The sequence below is a fragment of the Carassius carassius genome, chromosome 33 (genome assembly GCF_963082965.1).
Source record: "Carassius carassius chromosome 33, fCarCar2.1, whole genome shotgun sequence".
Taxonomy (NCBI): domain Eukaryota; kingdom Metazoa; phylum Chordata; class Actinopteri; order Cypriniformes; family Cyprinidae; genus Carassius; species Carassius carassius.
In genome coordinates, this window is record NC_081787.1 from 13,738,134 (window position 1) to 13,756,441 (window position 18,308).

Here is an 18,308-nt window from a genome sequence, read left to right on the forward strand (position 1 = left end):
GCACACACTTTTAAAATGTACCTATTTTAACAGAACGACAGCCTTTCTTTAAGATGTAATTATGTCTGTTCAGTCATAGACGTCTCTAAGAGGCTACGATTATTTCTTATATACCAGGATTACTAGAAAATCATTTAACCAAATAAGGAATGTGCGTTTGAGCTTGGAAAATCATACAATGTACGTCAATGATGACGTGATATTGTAATTTCCATACGTCTTAGAACGTTCGACTCTAATTGGCGGGAATAAGCGCCAAGCCCCTCCCATTGTCCGGATTTTATTTCAAAAGAAGCACTGGATGGATGTCCTTTCGTTGACGGAAGGAATAAACCATTCACTGTCGTGTAGGTGAATATCTCGCAAAAACATATTGCTATTTTGTATTTTTTCCATATACGTTTTGGATTTGTTTGAAATGTTGGCATCCCAGATGTAGTCTTAATATTTCATATACAGAATAACTTAATATTTTATGGAATTTTATTCGTGCATAAAAACCTAATCTACTGAACTCCCCTATCAAGATATAGTACACGTGTCACCCTGGAATATGATGACACTTATACCGGCTTTTTTCCATATAGACAACGAAACATGTCTAAGTAGTGCCCAAAAATCGTAAAAAACGTATTTCTTCGTTAGCCATACTTAAAGCCAAAGTTTGGGTTATCAGTTTAAACTGCTGTTTCGAAGGACTGTCAACCGAAGACGAACAATGTATCCGACCAGGCGCTGTTCATCGCTGCTTCGCCGAGAACTGGCCGCAGTCTGTCTATCATCACTGGGGGCACATCCAAAGAAACACGGTCCGCTGAAGAACAGCTGCCTTCCGAGGTCACGACTCTTCCACACCAGCGTAATTCATCCTCCTCCAACCAGGTCCAACTCATCACCCCTCCTGCTCGGTTCTTTACAAGGTAATTTAAGATTTCATCGCATATTCTTTTGCCTTACTAAGATCATGGTTGTGTTTTATTAACCGAGTTGAGCTCTTTACCAGGGGCGATTCTAGGATTTTCATTTTAGGGGGGCTCAGCCCCCAATGAGGGTATGATGAAAGCTGAGCTTTGACTGATATAGGCTTTTTATTTTTGTCTGTCAGTGAAGAAAGTAAACATAGGGTCAACTGATAGGTTGATTTATGAATCATTTTCTCAGACAAAGCTACCAGGAAAGCTAGGTAACTAAGTCCATCAACAATGAAATATAAATTATTTTATTTTTTAAGCTTTTTAGCCTTTGTAATCAACAATACGGTTGGTTATTCACCAAGTCACCCCGTGAAAATCTATTTAATTTCAAATCATTTAACTAACCAGCTAAACGTGTTTTAATGTAACTGTCTATTGGCAATATGATTAATCTGTTCTATATTTATTTCTATTTATTAAAAATAACAACATGAATTATCAATTTGCCACTTCTATAAATCAAGTACTTTAAAAAAATCACAAATCCCTTTTACTCTTACTCTAATATATGTATGTACACTCCTCCTGATTCATTATTACTTAATACAAAACTATATTTATTAATACAAAACAAAAAAACTCCAAAATAATAATGATGTTCTCTCTCTGGGCCATATTGTGCTTTCAGATAATGATGTGTGTCTTTAATCATTTCTGTGCATGGCAGCATAATGTAATGCCAAAATACAAAATAATATGTTTTAAAGTTTAAAAAGTAAATAAATAAAATAAATCATGATCGTTTTCTAAAGTATGTTTTCATGGGTGTTAATCGCTTCATTTTTGTAGGAATAAAAAACAACTATCACACTGTGTGATAGGCTGAAGGTGAACGCAGCGAAACGTATTGGTATTGGATGAGAAACCGAACCGTCCCGTGTTGCTCCCAATGCTCCAGTAACATTACATTATGTAAACTGCAATGCATTTATGACAAAGGACTGCACCGATGCAGATGTAATATCATAGCAATCTATCAATAAATGCACGCACACACGACACACACCTTGTGCTCTCTGATGTTCGCTCTGGTCGGCGCCACTGAAGATTGAAAAATGCGCTAACTCCAAGCAGACTCAAATAAGGGGAGGAGCCGAAACTTGACGCAGCTTGCCGCCGTTTCAAATGAGTTTTTTTTAAAGGGGACTGAAGCGATAAAAAAATGAAAAAAGGGTCTAGTGACGCCCCTGCTCTTTACCTAGATAGTTGACTCGGAACATTCTGAGACAGTCTTCGAGTCAAATTCAGTTTTTAGGGTGTTTCTCGTGCTATAACAGATGGCTCGTGTACAGTAACTAAGAGGGAGAGTGATGACTTGTCATTCACCCTTTGAGGTGTGGAAACATATTGCAGTTTCCCATAGCAGATCCCTAATAACTGTGTTTTCTGATTTTGTTTATTTAAAGGGATTTTTATTATCTTTTTTGTTCAATTTGTTTTTATTTATTTATTTTTAATTCTCAAACCATTTATACTATTATAATATTTATTTTGGAATTAAGCTTTATTTTTATATTTTATTTTTTTAATTTTAGTTTACATTATGTGCATTTGTAATTCTTTAGTTTTTTTAAAAAACATTTCTATTCAGCTTTAATTTATTTTTATTTCAGCTTTAGTAATTTTAGTACTTCAACTAAAATTGTATTCATTTATTTGTCAAGGCATCATTTCTTATTTAGTGTGGGCCTTTCATCTAATATTTATATTTCTAGTTAGGAACAACCAAACTACTAGAGTCATTAGAATTTCATACTGTTTTGAGAAAATCAGTTCTGAAGGTTAGGGTAATTTTCATACATTATTATATTTAGTTTTTCTTAACATTGTTTGCTTGGGTTAGTTCGGTGTTCTCTACTTAGATCTATTCTAATGTGCCTTCAAGGTAACTTGATAGTCCTGCTAAAGGTCAGTGAACAGTACACACTTTGAATAGCCCCCTAACGGTTCAATCCCCAAACTGAACCTTTTTCTATGTTATCTGATTTAAATATGCTATCTTATAGATTTACCAACTCGTCCTCTGCTGTGGAATAAATTTTAAAGTATAAAACTGTAATTTACAAACAAGAAAAATCTGAATGTAAGCCAGTAAATTCAACAAAACACACTTCTATTAAAATCTATTTGTATATTTAACACACTGACAACCACCATAATAATGCAGGTGGTAAAAGAGAAAGCCACTTGAAGAATCAAAGCTCATCACAAGGTGCACAGAGTCATTCATGCAAACACAAAACACCTTCACGATACTTAAAAAAATGCAATAAACTGTCATTAAACAACAGAAGACTGAAGCCTAATATTACATCTCTAGATTGAAGTATGTATACAAGTCTGAACAGGCAAATATGAAGTTTCGCTTCATAAACTTCTGTGTCAAATGAAGTGCTAAATGTCAGAGCTTAGGGAGAGAGTTCAGTGATGTGTGTCAGTTGTGTAATAAGGCCTTATAATCTCATGCTCCAAATGGACTATTTTGTTTGTTGGTTTTGGGTGATGGTGATGGTTTTGAGTTTATAATTTTTTTTACAATAGTTATTAATGCAATTAAAAATTAACAATATTCCTTACAGCATTTGTTAGTCTAGCTAAATATTGATTTATTAAAATACTATTATTCATTGTTACTTTATGATTTTTCATGATGCATAAAATGATTTAATATTTTTAATATTTTATAGTTTAGGGTCAGTAAGAAAGAAGTCTCTCATGTTCACAAAGGCAGTTAAAATAACTGTGTATATATATATGTTTATATAATATTATTATTATTAATAGTGCTGGTTAGTAATTTTGTAGTAGCTAAGATCAATTTTGTTCAGGATTCTTTGATGAAAGTTTTACAACATTTATTTAAAATAGAACTGATTGTCAATTTTGATCTTTATTTAAAGCCGCATTGAATAAAAGTTTTAATTTCTTAAAAAAAAACTGTACCCAGACATTGAATATTAGATTATTCAGAAATTATTTAGTTATGTTCAAGATCAGTTTTGTTCAGGATCATAATATACAATGAATGAACTTTATTGTAAAGAGTTAGTGAAAAATTGTGAGCTTTATTACATTCCAGACTAATAAGCCACACTGTCTTCTTAAACCATATATTAAATTAGGGCTGAATTGTTCTCTTCACTGTGTATAACCATGTGTGTGTGCACATGTTATGCACTGGCATGATTCGAATCCCTCTCGTGACTTTTGTAAATGAGTCATTGTGCAGAATGAATGGTAGGGGAAGTACAGACACACTGGTTCATTCAGGAACCCCTTTGTGCAGGAAAACGCACATAGATACAAACACACTATCACATCAACAGCACCCAGAATCTTCACATACGAATGCATAAGAGCTCAATGGGTGAATGTTAGTGTTATCTCTCTGTCGTACACTAACCTACTGACCGGACACTGGATCAACACTGGATTAGTCCTGAAGTCCCTCAAAGTTTGTGACTTTAGTTCACCTGCATCAGAGACATACAGGATATAATAAGAGGTATTTAAAAAAAAACTTTACATTTTTTAAATGTATATAAGATCTAAATGTTTGAGAAGTGATCATACAGGCTATAATCCATGAAGAGTCATTGATTAAATAAAAGTGAATGTCTAGAGATGGTGAGTTTAAACTTAGACAAGATGACAAATATGATGCTAAGAGTTGCATGTGACTTATAAAACTGGTTGGTTTAAATTGCATGGGTACTCTGTGGTTTAAATGATTACAAAGCAGTGACTAGCCTTGAGTATTCAGCACTTCAATAAATGGAAAATCTTTACTTGTCAGTTTTGAGATTCTTCTTTTTAAATTAATGACGACATAACCAAAGACAAATTGAAAGAGAGAGAGGCTGGATGTAGAGTTCTTGGATGCAGTGGATGTAGTATTCTTGAGGAGGTATAGGAGACAACAGAAGTGGAACAAGATGGAATCAGATGATTTGCGTAAGATTAATAAATCAAAAGCTGTGTCTGGCAATAAACATTTAAGTCAAAATTTATATGATCCGATTTACTCCTAAATATTCATTTTATTTAAACTAACGTTCAAATGTTTGACAGTTTTTTAATGTTTATTAAAGATATCTCATGCTCAAGAGGGATGCATTTATTTGATCGAAATAAATCAAAAAACAGTAATAATGTGAAATAGTATTACAATTTAAAATAACTGTTTTCTATTTTAATAGATTTTTTAAAATATATATTTTTATCTTTGATAGCAGTGCATAATTTTCAGCATTATTACTCCTGTCTTAAGTGTCACATGATCCTTCAGAAATCATTCTAATATGTAGATTTGCTTTTCTTTTCATTTTCAATGTTGTGATGCTTAATATTTTTGTTGAACACATTTTCTTTTGCAACATATCTTTATTTTACATTTAAAATAAAATATATTTATTGCCCCCCCCCTTCCTTAATTTATTTGTAAAAAGTTTGAACATTAATGTAAATGTAAAATTAAGATGACAGGAATGCAAAATTCCTACTGGTTTTGGTTATTTCTAATGTGTTCTGAGGGGTTTTAGTATGGTTGTGCAGTTACTAGAATATGAGTTATCTATTATTATTTTGAGTAATATGAGTTGTCATTCATGTCTAGAACAAGTTAGTATAAGGTTTATATATAATAAGTATAAGCAATAGTAACAGTGTTTTCTAATGCAAACAGCACTAATAAAGGTTCCTGTTTTCTGTCCACAAGGAAATGAGTGTTTCCTGTGGCACTGTTTGTTCTCGATATTGCATCTGTGAGTTGTCATGACAGACAGTACACAGCAGTTTCCATGGCTGCAGTTAACCCATTGTCTGCTAACATGATGAATAATTTACATAGCGGTAAACTAGCATTCACACATCTTTGTATCCATCAAGGTTACAGGGAAGTCGTGGCCTAATGTCGGACTCCCAATCGAAAGGTTGTGAGTTCGAGTCCCGGGCCGGCAGGAATTGTGGGTGGGGGGAGTGCATGTACAGTTCTCTCTCCACCTTCAATACCACGACTTAGGTGCCCTTGAGCAAGGCATCGAACCCCCAACTGCTCCCCAGGTGCCGCAGCATAAATGGCTGCCCACTGCTCCGGGTGTGTGCTCACAGTGTGTGTGTGTTCACTGCTCTGTGTGTGTGCATTTCGGATGGGTTAAATGCAGAGCACAAATTCTGAGTATGGGTCACCATACTTGGCTGAATGTCACTTCACTATTAAATTGAGAGGCTAAAGAGGTTAATCAAAGTCAAGAAACATGCACACACTCATGCAAGAATGTTAATAGGTGATTCATATCTGGTTAAACCTCTTCTAAAGACTCAGAACAAGCCCAGACAGATGCTGAAGCATAAGAGACATGTCCCTTGTGAACTTATCAGTGCTTTAAAGGGAGAAATACTTTTCAACATTACACTCACAATACGCTGTGAGGTATCAAATAATAACCAAATAATGTTGTTTCTAGATTCACAAGTTTGTTGTTCTTTCTAGTTTTTATTTTTTATTTTATTATACTTTATTTTAGTAATAGACATTAACAACAGACAGTACTTAAGACCTAATTCATTTGCACTTTAAACAGCTACCATGTGCTGTCATACTATTGTTTACATTTTCATACACAGTATGCTGTACCGCTACTATTTACATCTTCACTGGCTGTTGTTTCTTCTGTATAAAGTATGTTGTGTCATCTTTCATACTGTGCACAAGTGACAGCCATGTCTAGAATACACAATCATTTCACCTTGTGAACAGCATCAACAGAAATTAAAATAAGGTCTAATCGGACAATATAATTAAAAGAAGCATGAAGTAGATTAATATAAGACTTTTTTTAAAAAAAGAACCTGAAGGCATATAATGGCTTTAAATCTCATACGTATTTTACATGCAGCTTTTATGCCCTCATTTGATTTTATGTGCAATATTTGTAAAATTCACTTAAAGTGAACTGCAAAAATTAAAAACATGGAAAAACCTTTTCTGTTTTGACTTGCTATACACAAACACACACACACACACGCAAACATATATGTATATATATATATATATTAATAAACATCCAATAATCATTATAAATCTGTAAAGTTTTTAAAAAATTTCTGTGTATTCATGTTTTGTGATGTGTGTGTGCAGTGTGTCAGATGGGAAGCAGCAGCAGCAGTAGACTCTTCAGTACTCTGGCCCAGACTCTGAGCAGCGCTGCGCTGACAGACCCACACGTGGATGCTGACGACTATGAGTATGAGCAGGCTGACCCGGACGCTCTGCTGCGTGAATGCGAGGAGGTTTTAAGGAACAGGCCTCCTCGAATGCACCGAGACTTTGTTATGACCAGAGCCTGCTCACTGCAGAACACACCCATCCGCATCATGCAGTGGAACATCTTAGCACAAGGTACAGAGTCTGTCTGCTTATGTCATGTATTTGATTCATCGTTGACTCACAGGGGTAACTTAATACAGGGGTTTTATGCTTTTTAATACTACCAGCTTCCTAATTGTCAGCTATATACGTATTTGCATGTGTAAAGACTCATTACACTGTGTGAGAAAAATAAACGTGATATGTTTTCTCTAAATTAAATAATATACCTTTATATTGCCACTGTATATATTGTAAAACAAATATTGTAAAACAGAAAAAAAAACTTTTCTCTAAAAGCATGTTCTCCTGCCCTGTTTAGTTCTCATCTCCCTAGTTTCTGTTTTTGTCATTAGTTGCCTTGGTTACTTGTTAATTTACCCAGTATATATATACTCCCTGTGTTGTTCAGTTTTCTGCTGTCTATTCTGTATTCTATTGTTGTGCTGTCTCGCTCCAGTGATATTTCTGTGTTGCTTACTCATGAATTTATAGTAAATACTTATTTTGGAGCTTCCCTCTTTGTCGTGCACTTTACAATCAGCACACGTGACACATGTGTGTTTAGAATGAGAGTCAAATTATGTAATAATTTTTAAATGATTGATTTAAAAATCTCTGAAGCTAATAAACTGTATTAGGCTTTACATTTTGTAAAATCCTTTTTTTTTTTTTTTTTAATAAATGTATCTTTATATGAATCTAGGACTAAAGACATCACCTTTAACTGCAGTGCTACCATATTGTGCTCAGTACATTGATGTAAACAATTTTTTATTTTTCTTGTGTATCTGCAGCTCTGGGCGAAGGCAAGGACTGTTTTGTGCGCTGTCCGATGGAGGCATTGAACTGGTCAGAGAGGAAGTATCTTATACTGGAAGAGATCCTTACCTACAGGCCAGATGTACTGTGTCTACAGGAAGTGGACCATTATTTTGACACCTTCCAGCCTGTGCTCGCCAGCTTGGGCTACCAGAGCAGCTTCTGCCCCAAGCCATGCTCCCCCTGCCTAGACGTTCACAATAACAATGGCCCTGATGGCTGTGCTCTGTTTTTCCACCGACATCGCTTCCAGCTGCTCCACACTACTCACCTTAGACTCTCTGTCATGATGCTCAAAACCAACCAGGTGGCCGTCGTGGCTACACTTCGCTGCAGGCTCACAGGTCAAGTCTTCTGTGTGGCAGTAACACACCTGAAAGCTCGGACCGGCTGGGAGTCGTTTCGTAGCGCACAGGGGGCTCATCTCCTCCAGCAGCTCTGGGACCTAACCACACGGTCACACACAGAGATGGATGATGAAAACCGGACCAGGGTTTGGGAAAGCGAAGAGGGTATTCCGTTGGTGGTATGTGGGGATTTTAATGCAGAACCAAGTGAGGAAGTGTACAGGCGCTTTCTGTCTTCTTCTCTGGGGTTAGACAGCGCTTATAAGTGTCTGAGTGAGGACGGGAACACAGAGCCGCCTTACACCAGCTGGAAGATCCGGCCCAGCGGAGAGAGCCGCTCTACTTTGGACTACATTTGGTACTCGGAAAGAGCTTTCCAGGTGGATGCTGTGCTGAGGATACCGAACGAAGAGCAGATCGGGCCGGACCGGCTTCCGTCGTATCATTATCCCTCTGATCATTTGTCACTGGTGTGTGACTTAAGCTTTAGTCAGCGGCCTCATAGGCTCATGTAGCTGTCAATCATTAATGCTCCCAGCCTTCATATCCAATAATATCCAGAATAGCTTAGGACATTCCTATTGTGTGTGTGTTTGTCTGAATGCATTATTTCAATGATTGTAACTTATTTTATTTACACATACCTTATTTTTACTTGCTGATGTAGGTCTTAATGCACTTCTATTCTTAATATCATTGAAGGAGATTCACTATTATTATACTCTAATTGTTTAAGAAGAGGTTGTGCAATATATTGTAATTTAAGTGCTAAAGGATGATCTCAGGAAGATGCACATTCTCGATTAAAAGGCTGCACAAGTGTAAATATTTTATATTTATATTGACTTTACTTTTTTTCTTTTAGTAACACTGTAATCATTGATATGTTTGCCACTGACCGGTAATCAAAATATATCACAGTGTATTCAAATTGTGTGATCTCTTTCTATAATGATAAGCAAAAGTGTACTGGTTTAAAAAATCTGCTTTGATTTCAACTATAAGAATATATTTGTCTCGTTTCATCTTTATTTGCTTGCAGGGTAAAGGGTAGAAAAACATGAATTCGATTTAAATACACGTATAAACTGCATACTTCAGTCATGTTTATCAAAAAAGTTAAAACAGCAGGGTGCTGCTACTACAAGCTGTTATTTGCCCTGGGAGCATGAAGCCATAACAACAAAACCTCGAACTAAAGAGTTTACAAGTAAAAAGCCACAGTGCTCATAACACATGGAACAACATATTTTGCCTAGCATCCCCTTTGGTGTGCACTTGCTAGGTTTACGAAACAATGTTTTCGAGTCATTAGCCTATAAATACGCGTCCATCGTTTTACCTTAACCGGATATAAACTCGTATCAAATGTCAGCGTTGTCTAACCTTTGTAACGTTATATTAAAAAAAGTTTTCACAAGTAAATAAAAGAGGCTCATAAGCTGCTTACTTTCTCATACGATATATTTCTCTGATATCCATCTTTCTTTCAAGAGTTTCGATGTTAGTGACACTCACAATCATTTGTAACCATGGTCCTCAAACGATCAGATTCATCCGAACAGTCTAGCGGAGAGGAGTCGAAGCACAACTAACATAATTAACAGATGTTCCTCCGCATGTAACCTGTAGTTTAATGCTTCAACCTCTAGATGGCGAAAAGTTACATAGCGTGGATTTTTGTTTTAATGACCTACACAACTTTTGTATTTTAAACATTGTCATTTTTTTTTACAATTATTTAAATTATTCTTGCAGCCTTCTAAATCCATCCTTTAATGGTGAAATCTTTCATAATCTGAATGCAAAGACTGTCATCCTTCAAAGCCAATCTATTCTCGTCTGGATCCCTCTGAAATATAGCTTTACCCGTATTTCCCGGACTATAAGTCACACTTTTTTTCATAGTTTGGCTGGTCCTGCGACTTATAGTCAGGTGCCGACTTATTTATCTAAATTAATTTGACATGTATCAAGAGAAATAAACGGAAAGAAAAGAACCAAGAGAAAACATTACCGGCTACAGCCGCCAGAGGGCGCTCTATACTGCTCAGTGCTCCTGTAGCCTACCTTGGAGTAGCGTAGAGCGCCCTCTCGCGGCTGTTGATGGTAATGTTTTCTCTTGGTCCTTGGTTCTAAATAAATGCGACTTGTAGTCCAGTGCGACTTATGTTTTGTTTTTGTTTTTTTGTCATCATGGCATATTTTTGGACTGATGCGACTTATACGCAGGTGCGACTTAATAGTCTGAAAAATTCGGTAAAGCTTAAAAGCGGTATAGCTCTGCAGTAATCCTAGTACATTCCACAGAGACTAATAAAGTCTCTACAGTAGAACATCAAACTGTATATGTAGGGAAGGTTTGTGTGCAGGATTGTAGATTCTTTGGGTTGTGAAATATGGTTTCATACTGGACCAAAATTGAACTGAAATGACTAAGATCAAACTTCACACCATGAAGACAAGTTTCCCACATTTAGACCAATAAGCTTCCATGATTTTTCCATGTGTCATGGTAATGACTGGATAGAGGTTTTTAAAATCTATCAATCAAGATCACATTTACTGTCATTTCTAGTAAAATAATAATAATAAAAAAAAACTGAACCAGTTGTTTGTATATTTCTCTATATTTAAATCTACTTGGATACATTTTTAGGGTAAGAATACAACAAAATATATGCTTCATATATTGAATATTCAATATACTGTATAAGACATTCTTTCCCATTTTTGTACATGTGAAAAAAAAGATCTGCAAAATACAAAGCAGTGAATGCATGATACATGAAAACATACAATGATAAATGCACAAAGAAAATTATTTAAAAAATCTGAAATGACAGGAAAAACATTTGAATGTCCTTCAGAAAAGTTTCCTTTAAACTGTAAAAAAAAAAAAAACCTGGTAAAAAAAAAAAAAATCTCATATTTACACAAAAAGCGCAATCAATTACTTTCAGTAATGATTTAGGAGAAAAAAGCTGACCTAAGGCTGCTTGTTTTATTATCAATAACTACCGCAATGGTATGTCTATGCACAGATTCTTTTATGCTCCAAATTACCAGGTGATCAAAATCTTGGCTGTTTCTCTTCACCCATATGACTTCCTTTCAGTCTTTAGCACCAAGTGAGGTTCGTTCCTACAGCATCACAGCACAGATGGTATGCTATAACAAAGAGTGATTTGAATAGATACATTTAAGAAATGAAAGAAGGAAGAAAGGCCATCTGACATCTAATCCAGGCTCAGGCTAGACAAACCACCGTGGGTTATAGTGTTGGACATGAACAAGCATCTGAGCTGTAGTGCTGGTTTCTTCAGTTTCACATAAGAGCCAGCCACTCTTCACATCACTTGTTTTATGTGCATCTGTTTCACAAGCGCTGATGTTGGTTCCAGTGATGTTTACTCAGCTCTGTGTGGTCGTGGGGTTCATCTGTGTGCTCGGTGTGTTCTCTGCAGCCCTGTTAACTGTCTGATCCACAGATACCTCAGGAGATTCAACCTTAATAATAGTCACATCCTGTAAAGACATCGCTGGCTGTACGTTCGGCACCACGTTCACTCCCGGCTGCGAGGTCACCACTGTTACAGGAGCTGTGGAGGCAGTGGTGGTGATGTTGGAGGGGACGGCGAGCTTCAGGACTTGGGCGTTGCTGGTAGACACAGTGAAAGGGGAGAATGTACTCAGAGTGATGGGAGTGCCGGGTTTGCCAGGCATGGTGGGAAGGGTGATGAGCTGCAAGGTGATTCTTTCTCCGCTTTGGCCACGAGCAGGCACTAGCGTTGGAACGGCCTGGAGAACCACTTTGCCTGCGCTGTTAGCCCCAGCAACTGAGTTGGGCACAGGGAAGATCGGCGAGCGGACGGTGGGAGAGTTGACAGTTACTGTGGAGATTTTCTGACCCTGTGTTGTCATGAGTACAGGAACCTGCATGGCAAGCCTCATTGTCCTGAAAACAACCAAAAAAGCATTTGGATACGTGTAAAGGTTAGGGGTAAAGTTTAAACACTATAGGGCCGTATGAAAGAAGCAATTAGCAATGAATAAAAAGACATTTTGATATAATACCCAGAGGATGTTGCTATGTTGTCTGGCGACTGCTGCACAGTCATAAAGGCATCTTGTCCTGAGCTTAGATTGATGATTTTAGGTGCAGCAGAAGAGGGAGAGACCAGCGTCCCTTTGCCTTTTGGATTGCTGCGATTGGATGCAGCTGGGCTCTCTCTCTTTCCTTCATCAATGCTGTCATCCATGTTGTCATCATCTATGAAAACAATGTCTTTGGGCATCTCCTTAAACTGATACACAAGTCTTTGGCCTTCCACTTTTGATAAAATGCCCCTTTGATAGTAATACCTACAATAAATAAATAAAAGCAAAGAAGTAGAAAAAAAGATAAATCAAGATTCCAAGCACATTTTCAAGTTTACAAATAATTTAATTTAACAACAGACATTACCGGAGTGCTCTCCCCATTGTCTCATAGTTCATGTCAGGTTTATTCTTATGTCTCCCCCATAATTTAGACACCGCTTTGGAGTCCACAAGCTTGAATATGCCCTTATCTTTCTGAGTCCACTTAATGTACTTTGGACAGGTTTCCTTGTCCTGCAGAAGGTCCAACAGGAACTCCCACAGGTAAGTAGTTGAGCCTGTAAGAGACGGACTTAAAATTTATGGCACCAGAAAATAAAATTCTCTTGCACAAATAAACAAACAGAAACACTCACCCTTGCTGTCTTTTGATTTCCTCTTATAGACCACATCCAGAGAACCATCACAGAAACTCCTTGGCGTTCTGGGTTTTCGTCCTGCTGAAGAAGATCACAGCAAACAAATGAATCTCTTCTAGAAAATTACACAGTTTTTAAACTATGCTTAGCTAACTTTTCCGCTTAGGTAATGTAATTAAGAAATTGAGGTGAAAGCGAACTTTAAGCAAAGCAATTGTACTATAATCATGCATTAGTTTCCAAACATATCTGTAGTTCATTTTTTTGAGTAATAGGAAATGTGGTTCACCTCTCTTTTTCTTCTTCAGTAAATCAGTCTCCTGCAGGACAACAATATCCTTGGCAACAGGTCCCATATCCTCTGATGTCACTTCCACCTCCATCTCAGATAATAGCTCCTCTGCAGAGATTGACATCTACTGTTAATTTTACTCTTCATACAAATTTGATATTCAGAGTAAGTAGTAGTAACTTAAGTTCAGCCTGTATTGCAGCATGCAGTGCATGTGTAGATGTAAATCTCACCTGTGCTGCGATCCCCCTGCAAGCTGGCTGGTGAATCCATGTGCAGCAAAGCTTCAGCTGCTTCAATAGTTTTATCATGCACAGAGACCTCCACTAAGAAAGAGAAAAAAATATTTTTTTGCACAATTTAATATAATAAATATAATAATTTAAATACACTATTCTAAAGCAAGAAATCCTTTTGCTATTTCTTAAAGACCAAAAACTGATATAGAAAATTTGAACTTGAGTTTGCTTCTGATTAAAAGAGCATTCTGCGTTCATAAACATGTTCCAGTACATAAACTAATAAATTGGCGGTAAAGAAAAATATGTGTCTATTTCGATGTGTTCATTGGCTACACTGCAGCTTCCGAAACAATACTAAGCGCTCATTGGCCAGGAGTCCTGTCACTCAACGACCTACAACGCATATAACTACATTTCCGCCCTAAACTTCGAAAAGGAAAAGCGTATTTTTAATCATATATTTGATATATTGTTCCAAGCGAAAGTACTTGACGTTTTCTACCTTAAAGAAAATATAGCGAGACATTATAAAACCACACGTTACATAAGTTTACTGAAACAATCTCGAGTAAGGAAACCAAAAGCTGTCAATTAAATTTTCTTCCATGACGATTTTAATTTAAAAATGAAATCCCGCACCCGTTATACTTCAAAATATACCGCAACAAATTTGTCATTCATTATCGTCTTCGTTAAATCTAGAAAAGACATCAATAAAGAGAAGAACCTTTAGCTGATTTAAACAAAGCCAAGAAAAAAATAAACGGCTGCTACAAAACATTGAAAACCTCAAGCTCTACAACGAAACCCTGTTAAACAGTGAGCCCCGTTATAAACACTATAAGACTCAGCGTGTCTAAGACGCAAAAAAAGAAAACAAACACACTTCCTTGATCCAACAATCAGCATCAATCCGCTAAGAATTAATTATAACAGAGTAAACGAACCATTTTAAATACACACAACACCAATAGCAAATATTACTCTACAAACACAGAATAAAAGTCTCACTAAAACAATATAGCAAGAAAATACTTCGTATTACTTGGCGCACGGGTTAAACGACAGCTTTTCTTCACTTCCTGGTCGTCAAACGCTTTGGCATCCTTCACACCAGGCGGGAGCGCGCATTACCTCAAATCACGTGATGAGCGAGGTTTTCTTTTTCTTTTTTGATTGTTTACTAGCTTTGCCGAGAGAAGCGAACTGGTGTTTAGATCATGGTTTAGATACATTTAAACTGAGTACTCATCCCAGCTGCAATAATCTCCTCGCCAATATTATAGCAATATTTAACCATATTTCTCCGTCTTTGGTTACAATGAAGACAATGCAACTATATATGAGCCTGCGTTTTAAAAAGGTACTTACTATTCTGAGCAGTCAATTATTTAGCGTCTTTGAGCACAGAGAACAAACACAAGTATTAGAAAACTTTGTTTACATCCAGATTAGCGTTTGTATAACCCATTTCCCCTTTTCCCAAGTGTTTCAAGTGTACTTATCCTACAAATTATAAGATATGCTTTTGTTTTTCTAATTTGTATCTTTTATTATTTCCACAAAAACGCCACAAGATGTCCCTCTTTAGCTGTTCCTGCTGCTAAAATAAAAAATAGGGCATACTTGGAAATCATGTTTGGTGGTAAACATGTCGATTCAAAATCAATGCAATCATGCTTTTCTGGGTTTTCAAGCTTAGGTTTATTGTTTAGTTACACACACACACACGCGCGCACACAAAAGCAAGTGCCACAGGTTGACCTCACTGATTGCTCTTTCATGCAAATGCAAAATACAACATTTTCCTTGCGTGGAAATAAAACCGTCTGACAACTGTGAAAATTTTTGCTTACCTGCTGCCATCTCCTGCAACTCAGTCTCCACGACTTGTTCCTCAGCCACATCCTGCACTAGGTAGGTATTCTGATCATCATAGACTAACACCTGAGCAGCATAACACTGCTCCACATCAGCGCTATTCACTTGCTCCACTATAACTGCAGGACAGTCCTTCTCTTCATCAGCCTCCATCCCATCATGACAAACCTGCTGGTAAAAAAAAAACATTTTACATTTCCTTGAAATGTAGATTTTAGCTCAGTTGCAGTTCTATTATGACAGTTTATATGTTGTACAAGTGCAGACTTCACCTGCTGAGCTTCCTCATCTCCAGTGACATACTCCAATATATTCCCTCCACCATCTACAATCACCACAGTGGTCATGACTCATTCCTCTGTGTCAGAACCGCACTTATCCACTTCGTCCCTACTGATGACCTTGAGTGACCTCAGCCTGAGGGATGAAAAACAAAAACCCCCACTGGTAAATACAGTGTGAAACACATTGTGCTTATCTCTGAAAATATTCAGAACTTCCCTCAACACACTGTTCAGATAAACCATTAGGCCAAGAGGGTACTGATATCGTCTGCCTTTTATTGCAGGGCAAATTTCTTGAAAGATCACAAGCGGAGCTTCAGGCAAAAACAGATGCACACACACTCACGCAGAAACAAAACAAGAAAACGGAAGAGGCCTGTATCCTGTTCGCAAAAGTGATCTCAGCCCAGTCATATTCGCTGTTTTAGTTTTTTTCTCAATAGAAAAAACACTAAGGGTTGTGCCGATTTTATGCCCCGTCTTTGCATATATTTTTCTCAACTATGTTGCCCTTTATCACAATTTTCCATCAAGTATAACAAAATGTAAACACTGACACAAGACTGATAGACTCTAGTTATTATTGACATTCAAATAGCGCCACCATTCTCCAGCAATAACATGGAATCAACTTATTTAAAAAAAGGAGTGCATCAAATTTTAAGTAGCAACCATGCAAAGAAAGGAAATCACAAAGAAATTATTACCTTTTGCAAAAACTGTATCTGACACGAATTATTAGATCGATAAACAAACGCCTGCTGTATAAACAGCCGCGTCCCACATGCCTTCTAATTACATCTAAATTAATTAACTTTAACCTCAAATGTATGTATGTATGTATGTATGTATGCATGGGAAAATAGTATATTTCTCACCGTTTGTGGCGATTTCTTGTCGTTTGGTGCACCTCAAGACAGTCAAGTGCACTCTGTCATAAGGTTAGCATGCTAATCATGCTAATGACAGATTATCTGGCTGACGATAAAGCGGGTCAACGTGCGTAAACTGCACGCTGATAAAAAGCACGCACACAGGCGATACACAGAAGCCTATTTGGTCAATGTAAAATATAAAAAGAAATCAAATTTGTCAGGCTGCGTTGGTGTAGTAGGTAATGTTGAGCGTTGCTGGTTTCGGGCCTCAGGATCCAACAGACCGACAGACTGACGAACTGCGCAGCAACCGGAAGTGACGTCACACACACCCTTGTCAGGCGCGAGTGCGCGAAGACGATAGCTAGCTCAATTTAAAAACAAAAAATAGGCTAGTGATCATGACATAACCTATTTATAATACTATCACAATCAATTATATCCTAATACTATGCTTAAATTAGCAAATGTTTATGAAGGATATAATATAAATAATGAAGTACAGACATTGAAATGGCAATCTGTACATTCGTAACCTCAAATTAAAATCTTTATTACTATCCTGAAGAATTTACTAAAATAGGGTAATTTCCAAATCCAATCTTGCAACTTATTAACAGAGAAACCTGCACCTAAGCGCTTGATAATAAAATAGGCTGGACTTACCCATTTGTCAAAGGTCGGTGACTGCTTTGGGACCCCAAAAGCCAATGGCCTCATAAAATGCTTTTCATACACGAGATGCACATTTAGCGTTGAACAAGCTTCTTGTGTATCCTGCTCGTAGGAATGAAAATATTATGCATCTGAAGCTGTAATTAAATATTGAGCAACATTGCATAGGCTATTATAAAAATTTTTGTTTTAAAAGCAATTTACTCATTTAGAAATAGGTTCCAAGTAGACGACACATAAGCAGTTACTATTTTTGGTTCATATAATCCTTAGGCTTGTATAGTCATTACTTTTTTTCAGTTTCATTTTCATTAATTCAGTCTGAAATTTTTGTTCAGACCAATCCACCACATAACCCCATTTTAAATTAAAATAGTAATTTATACTTCTGACTGAAAAAAAAAAAAAAAAAAAATAACGGCTTAAAGGCTCAATTGTGAGGTTTATCTCGACCGTAAATCAATTGCTATTTCATGACAGAAATCCATCATAACATGTGCATGGAAAATGTAGAAACACTGGATACAACTATTTCTTCAGCAAGCATCAAAACAAAGTTTCGAGGTTTATCTGGGTAAATGTGTACAAATGTATAGGGCCCCAATTCACTAAATCTGCCCCTGATCACACGGAAATGTTTTTCAACTCTTTATTTTTCTTTGACAAATTCACAGTTGAAAAAAAACCTAGTTAGGGCCTACAGTGAAAGGTGAAACTTCAAAGAGAGCACATGAATGTGTATTACATCCAACCCTTAAAACAAAAACGAAAAAGAACCTGTGAACACTTCCTTTATACTGAACCATA

General features: G+C 36.7%; 2 protein-coding genes and 1 long non-coding RNA gene across 4 annotated transcripts; 2 read left to right on the top strand and 1 right to left on the bottom strand.

Annotated features, from left to right (window-relative positions):
- The first annotated feature begins 632 nt into the window (after positions 1 to 632).
- On the top strand, positions 633 to 9,410 carry nocta (nocturnin a). The gene is made up of 3 exons (XM_059521759.1): positions 633 to 920; positions 7,114 to 7,374; positions 8,139 to 9,410. Exons 1-3 carry the CDS (start codon positions 719 to 721, stop codon positions 9,023 to 9,025), a joined length of 1,350 nt encoding a protein of 449 aa, XP_059377742.1. The 5' UTR covers positions 633 to 718; the 3' UTR covers positions 9,026 to 9,410.
- Positions 5,713 to 6,419, top strand: LOC132113774 (uncharacterized). Its single transcript, XR_009425203.1, has 2 exons — positions 5,713 to 5,872; positions 6,199 to 6,419. It is a non-coding gene; the product is annotated as an uncharacterized LOC132113774 (long non-coding RNA).
- Positions 9,411 to 11,123: 1,713 nt separating the features above from the next.
- On the bottom strand, positions 11,124 to 17,155 carry elf2a (E74-like factor 2a (ets domain transcription factor)). Of its 2 annotated transcripts, none has more exons than XM_059521761.1 (9): positions 16,830 to 17,155; positions 15,940 to 16,084; positions 15,643 to 15,838; positions 13,778 to 13,870; positions 13,542 to 13,652; positions 13,250 to 13,330; positions 12,979 to 13,171; positions 12,588 to 12,875; positions 11,124 to 12,468 (listed from the first exon to the last, which is right to left on the bottom strand). In XM_059521761.1, exons 2-9 carry the CDS (start codon positions 16,012 to 16,014, stop codon positions 11,925 to 11,927), a joined length of 1,581 nt encoding a protein of 526 aa, XP_059377744.1. In that variant the 5' UTR covers positions 16,015 to 16,084; positions 16,830 to 17,155; the 3' UTR covers positions 11,124 to 11,924. The 2 variants fall into 2 exon arrangements, with proteins under 2 accessions (XP_059377744.1, XP_059377743.1); XM_059521760.1 differs by having other exon boundaries at positions 13,250 to 13,333.
- Positions 17,156 to 18,308: the final 1,153 nt, after the last annotated feature.

Bases quoted from the DNA above. Each gene is read 5' to 3' on its own strand.
- nocta (XM_059521759.1), top strand. From the start codon at position 719: ATGTATCCGACCAGGCGCTGTTCATCGCTGCTTCGCCGAGAACTGGCC. The intron at 921-7,113 runs GTAATTTAAGAT...GTGTGTGTGCAG, and splicing joins CCTGCTCGGTTCTTTACAAG to TGTGTCAGATGGGAAGCAGC. The intron at 7,375-8,138 runs GTACAGAGTCTG...GTGTATCTGCAG, and splicing joins GTGGAACATCTTAGCACAAG to CTCTGGGCGAAGGCAAGGAC.
- elf2a (XM_059521760.1), bottom strand. From the start codon at position 16,014: ATGACCACTGTGGTGATTGTAGATGGTGGAGGGAATATATTGGAGTAT. The intron at 15,839-15,939 runs GTGAAGTCTGCA...TTTTTTTACCAG, and splicing joins GAGATGAGGAAGCTCAGCAG to CAGGTTTGTCATGATGGGAT. The intron at 12,469-12,587 runs GTATTATATCAA...GGTTGTTTTCAG, and splicing joins AACATAGCAACATCCTCTGG to GACAATGAGGCTTGCCATGC.